We start from the raw sequence: 5,866 nt of genomic DNA on the forward strand, positions 1-5,866 counted from the left end.
TTGACATCATTATGCTTTGTAGCATCGTTAGTGTCGATACATTTTGACCTCACATTAAATCATCCACTCTCTCTATTTTTATGGAATAACATCCTTGGATAGATAGACACAAGCCCTTGTGTTTTTTTTCTCCATATAGATACATCATTGTTCTCTTGTGTTGGGTTTGTTATGTTTTTATTTTTTAATGTAAAAACATTAAATTTAAATATGACGTATGTATGTGGATGGCTTTATGTTTATCTCTTTTTTATCAGCTTCACGTGTTCCTTAACATTGGCATGAGTGTTAGCATGCGGTTAGTGCTGATCCAGTCCTGCGGTTAGTGCTGATCCAGTCCTGCGGCCATCCTTGCCTGTAGCGCTCTGAGTGGTGATCGCATTCCGCTGCCCCCCTTGCTTGTAGCTTGCTAGTCAGCCCATCCACAGCTTTTGTACTCGTGTATATGTATCTGTAACATCAGTAATACAAGTGCGGTTCGAACCATTCTTGTTCTTACAATGAGTCGGTAATAGCGCTGACCAGGTATAAAGGAATTTGGCTAAATCTGCAATGACAAAATTTATCAACATGTCTATGGGCACATTGATTTTTATTCCCTCCGATTAATGTGGAACTGTCCCAAAATGATATACGTATTTTTATAGCGAAAAGTCAATTTTATAATTTGACCAAAAATTAGTCAATGTGTATACAAGTTTAGGACATAAAACTTGCATTAGTAGATTAGTATTCAAACTTCCTCTAAGATGATATTGATTCTTTAGCAAATAATTAACAACAGATTGTAAGAGAAATTAAAGGTTAAAATCTATTTTACTTTATTTTTTTCTTATCAAAGTATGTTTATTAACTTTAGACAGAGAGAGTAATTTATACTTGAGAATTAACGTGGAGGCTTCTTTTAGTGGTTAAATAATGTGATAAATATAGAGGGAATGTTCAAAATTAGAGATCTCTGGCCTTCGTCACAATTGGTGTGTCAGTTTTTTTATTAAAAAAATAGATGGTCCATGTAGTTCTTTACTTCTTTAGTAGAATTGATTGTGCGTCATACATATGGACCGTGGCACCGTGCTCCTTTTTATCACTGGACTATGTGATACACAATGGTTGCGGTTGCACTTTATCACGGGACTAGTATGATTGTACGAAAGTACCGATTTTTATGCGTCACTAGATTCATGCATGTGTTGTTATTATGGGCGGAAGGCATCACATTTATTGGTGATTAACCGAGATGCTGATATATGAATTAGTTCCACTTATTAGATGGAGTTCAGATGCTATCCATTTACCTTTTGACTTGGTTACGATCCCATCCACGTGGACCTATTCTCTCTCTTGCTCTCTTATCCAGTTTGTTCTCAATGGCGATTGGTTGTGACTGTGTCGTACTAAGGTTTGTTTGCATGCCCAACTAAACTCCTAACCGTGTGTCCGGCCGGTCTCCCTACAAATAGTAGCTCACTTGTTCTCTTCTCCTGTGCTCCACATTATTATACGGACAAGAGAGATTAAGTGCAGAGTCTGGAAGTCCTAATTCAACTAGCAGTTATATCGATCGTAGTGAATTAGTCACCTGCTTGCCGTAGAAATGGGGACGGCGGCGGACATGGCGGCGGCGCTGTTGCTTGTGGCGGTTCTGCTGCACTGCACGGGCACTGCGATGGTGCGGGCGTCGCACGCCGTGTATCCGGAGCTCCAGTCGTTGGAGGCGGAGAAGGTTGATGAGACGTCGCGCACCGGGTACCACTTCCAGCCTCCTAAGCACTGGATCAACGGTACGTACATGTGTGTATATGATCATTTGTTTTCCTGAGCTTTTGCATATCAATTGTTGATTATGAAATCTAATGTCACTGATCTGTGTCTTTGTTTTTTTTTATCTTGCCTTCTCGTCATCATGGCGTACATAAATCTAGATCCAAATGGTACGTAGACGTGTACATTCATGGACCCCTCCTCGTATTCAATTCACGGCTAAATAAATTAGTTAACAAGTGTATCAATGCAGGACCAATGTACTACAAAGGGTTGTACCATCTGTTCTACCAGTACAACCCCAAGGGCGCGGTGTGGGGCAACATCGTGTGGGCGCACTCGGTCTCAACCGACCTGATCGACTGGACGGCGTTGGACCCGGGGATCTACCCGTCCAAGAAGTTCGACATCAAGGGCTGCTGGTCAGGCTCCGCCACCGTGCTGCCCAGCGGCGTGCCGGTGGTGATGTACACGGGCATCGACCCCGACGAGCACCAGGTGCAGAACGTGGCGTACCCCAAGAACCTCTCCGACCCGTTCCTCCGCGAGTGGGTGAAGCCCGACTACAACCCCATCATCGCCCCCGACAACGGCATCAACGCCAGCGCCTTCCGCGACCCGACCACCGCCTGGTACGGGCCCGACCGGCACTGGCGCCTGCTGGTGGGCAGCAAGGTGGACGACAAGGGCCTGGCCGTGCTGTACCGGAGCCGGGACTTCAAGCGCTGGGTGAAGGCGCACCACCCGCTCCACTCCGGCCTCACGGGGATGTGGGAGTGCCCGGACTTCTTCCCCGTGGCGGTGCACGGCGGCAGCCGCCGCCACCACCGGCGCGGCGTGGACACCGCCGAGCTGCACGACAGGGCCCTGGCCGAGGAGGTCAAGTACGTGCTCAAGGTGAGCCTGGACCTGACAAGGTACGAGTACTACACGGTGGGCACGTACGACCACGCCACGGACCAGTACACTCCCGACGCCGGCTTCCGCGACAATGACTACGGCCTCCGGTACGACTACGGCGACTTCTACGCGTCCAAGTCGTTCTACGATCCGGTGAAGCGCCGCCGCATCCTGTGGGGCTGGGCCAACGAATCGGACACCGTCCCCGATGACCGCAGAAAGGGCTGGGCCGGCATTCAGGTATGTAATGTAACCGACGTACGTACGTGTCAATAACCGCCACTGATTGATACGTATAACCGACGGCACCGAAAACGCAGGCGATACCGAGGAAGCTGTGGCTGTCACCGCGCGGGAAGCAGCTGATCCAGTGGCCGGTGGAGGAGGTCAAGGCGCTGCGCGCGAAGCACGTGAACGTCAGTGACAAGGTCGTCAAGGGCGGGCAGTACTTCGAGGTCACCGGCTTCAAGTCCGTGCAGGTAGGATCGTGCATGCATGCGCCGCCGCCGCTGCATCGTCCATCGTCCATTTGTCTGTCATGCCTGCCTGCCTCTGCTTGATTGATGATGGATGATGCATGCATTTCAGTCGGACGTGGAGGTGTCGTTCGCGATCGACGACCTGAGCAAGGCGGAGCAGTTCAACCCCAAGTGGCTGACGGACCCGCAAGCGCTGTGCAAGAAGCGAGGCGCCCGGGAGACGGGCGAGGTGGGGCCGTTCGGGCTGTGGGTGCTGGCCGCCGGCGACCTCACCGAGAGGACGGCCGTCTTCTTCAGGGTGTTCAGGACCAACAGCAACGGCAGCAGGCTCGTCGTCCTCATGTGCAACGACCCTACAAACTCCACGTTCGAGGCGCAGGTCTACAGGCCCACCTTCGCCAGCTTCGTCAACGTCGACATCGCCAAAACCAAGGCGATCGCACTGAGGACACTGGTATATATGTTCTAGTAGCTAGCTAGTACACGTTCATGCATGCTCTCATCATATATATACTACTGTATGTTGGCAACCCCGTACCATAGAACGACGTTGATGATGAACGCATGCATGGCAATGGCATGCAGATCGACCACTCCGTGGTGGAGAGCTTCGGGGCCGGCGGCAGGACGTGCATCCTGACGAGGGTGTACCCGAAGAAGGCCCTGGGCGACAACGCGCACCTCTTTGTCTTCAACCACGGCGAGGTGGACGTCAAGGTCACGAAGCTGGAAGCCTGGGAGATGAAGACCCCGAAGATGAACGCGCCGGCGCAGTAGCACGCGACGTGACGAGCGCTCCAGGGACTAGCTATAGGCGTAGTGTTACTGAACGGTATGAAGAATATGCATGATCGATCATCAGAGCTTTAGGGAAATGGTCTGGTTTTGTTAGAGAAACGGTCACGTCGCACCTCATCAGATTGTATGTTCTCTCCATTTCATTGCAACGAGTTGCAGCACTCGATGTATCAAAGTTTTGCTGATCAGGAATGAATAAAAAGTTTAGTGTGTGGGGCAGTTATGGCTTGTTTCAGTAGTGTATGTTTCTCGTTTTCCTTAAAGAGCAGTTAGTTATGACTGTTCGATAGAGTGTAACAAAGGTGCAGCCGCAAGCTAGCTAGTCAAGACTATGCATAGTCGATGTATATCTCGTAGGATCCATAACTTCTGTTAGTCAAGATCCTCACAAATATGTGGCTGCATGCTAGTCATATGGATCAGGTTTATGTTAGACTAGGTCCTATCAAATGTGTGGTCGCATGTTAGCGCATGCATCATGTTAATTAAGTTGACTTCTATGTAAGCCACGCGAATGAGTTGACTTCAATCTTCCTCGCAATCCAATTAACACGCAACACTCTCGCAATCCAATTAACACGCAACTCACCGGTGACCCATGATCGGGCACATGTGCTTCCCCTATGTGCCTCTGATTTTTGCCTCTGTATTTAGATTGCACAGTTGTGATCCAACAACCACCACTACTGGAGACGGCCTCTTTGCCGAGGGCCAGGCCCATTAACCTTCAGCAAAGGCTTTGCCGAGGGCGGTCCTCGGCAAAGAGCTCTCGGGGAATTTTGAGTCGGCGAAGAGGGTCTTTGCCGAGAGCCTTTTATCGGGCACTCGGCAAAGCCTTTGCCAAGGGCTGGAGCGGCACTCGACAAAGAAAAACAGCTGTCACGGCGCCGGCGCCTGGGACGGAGTCTTTGCCGAGGGCCGTCTCCGGGGGCCCTCGGCAAAGAATTATTCTTTTTTTTTTGAAAAATCTTTGCCGAGGGCCTCCAACCATGGCCCTCAGCAAAGAAATGTGCAGAATTTTTCCAAAAAATCTTTGCCGAGGGCAATGGGACGACCCTCGGCAAAGAATTATTCTTTTTTTTTGAAAAAAATCTTTGCCGAGGGCTTCCACGCAGGCCCTCGGCAAAGAAATTTTATTTTTTTTAAAAAAAAGTCTTTGCCGAGGGCCTCCAACCATGGCCCTCGACAGAGAAATGTTGTAGAAATTTTATATTTTTTTTAAAAAAATCTTTGCCGAGGACAATGAGACGGCCCTTGGCAAAGGACCCTTCTTTGCCGAGGGCCTTGGTCATTGCCCTCGGCAAAGAGGCAGAAATTTAATTTTTTTTTGTTTTTTGCATTCCATCGACACAAGCATTTCATATATATACATATATATGTCAACCATCACATATATATATCACACAGAACCTATTTTCTCTCAATATATCACAACCATAATTGTGAACCACAAATCACAATATATTACAACGACAAGTCACATGTTCATCATCATTCGCATGTTTATTACGACAAGTTCATGAAATCCAAGCAAAAGTCAGAACCATAAACCACAAATATTACAATAAAGTCCAACCACATCACCTAGCACTAGTCCTCATCAAGGTAGCCTATGAGATGGTGGTGAAGGAAAGGCGGGGTCACCCGGTGACACACTACCAAATTGATTGGAACCCGCGGACGGAGGCTGCACAAAGGAGCAGAGATTGCATGTATGAGTAATCCGAAAAACAGTTTTGGAACTTAGAGATTGCATCTAGTAATCTAGGAATACAAAAAGATTAGACTCAATTGAAAATTTTGGCAGCACCTCCCCTGCACGGGGAGGTTTCCAAAACCTGCAAGAAACAACGGCACGAATGCCGACATCCACAACGGCATGAACGCCAACATCTACAACGGCACGAACGCCGACATCCACAATG

At 48.7% G+C, this 5,866-nt stretch overlaps 1 protein-coding gene across 1 annotated transcript; it reads left to right on the top strand.

Annotated features, from left to right (window-relative positions):
* The first annotated feature begins 1,496 nt into the window (after positions 1–1,496).
* On the top strand, positions 1,497–4,169 carry LOC136494906 (beta-fructofuranosidase, insoluble isoenzyme 3-like). Its single transcript, XM_066491079.1, has 6 exons — positions 1,497–1,784; positions 1,926–1,934; positions 2,018–2,904; positions 2,985–3,143; positions 3,253–3,597; positions 3,729–4,169. The coding sequence occupies exons 1-6, from the start codon at positions 1,598–1,600 to the stop codon at positions 3,918–3,920; spliced, it is 1,779 nt and encodes a 592-aa protein (XP_066347176.1). The 5' UTR covers positions 1,497–1,597; the 3' UTR covers positions 3,921–4,169.
* The last annotated feature ends 1,697 nt before the right edge of the window (positions 4,170–5,866 follow it).

Source organism: Miscanthus floridulus, chromosome 11, assembly GCF_019320115.1.
Source record: "Miscanthus floridulus cultivar M001 chromosome 11, ASM1932011v1, whole genome shotgun sequence".
Classification (NCBI taxonomy): Eukaryota; Viridiplantae; Streptophyta; class Magnoliopsida; order Poales; family Poaceae; genus Miscanthus; species Miscanthus floridulus.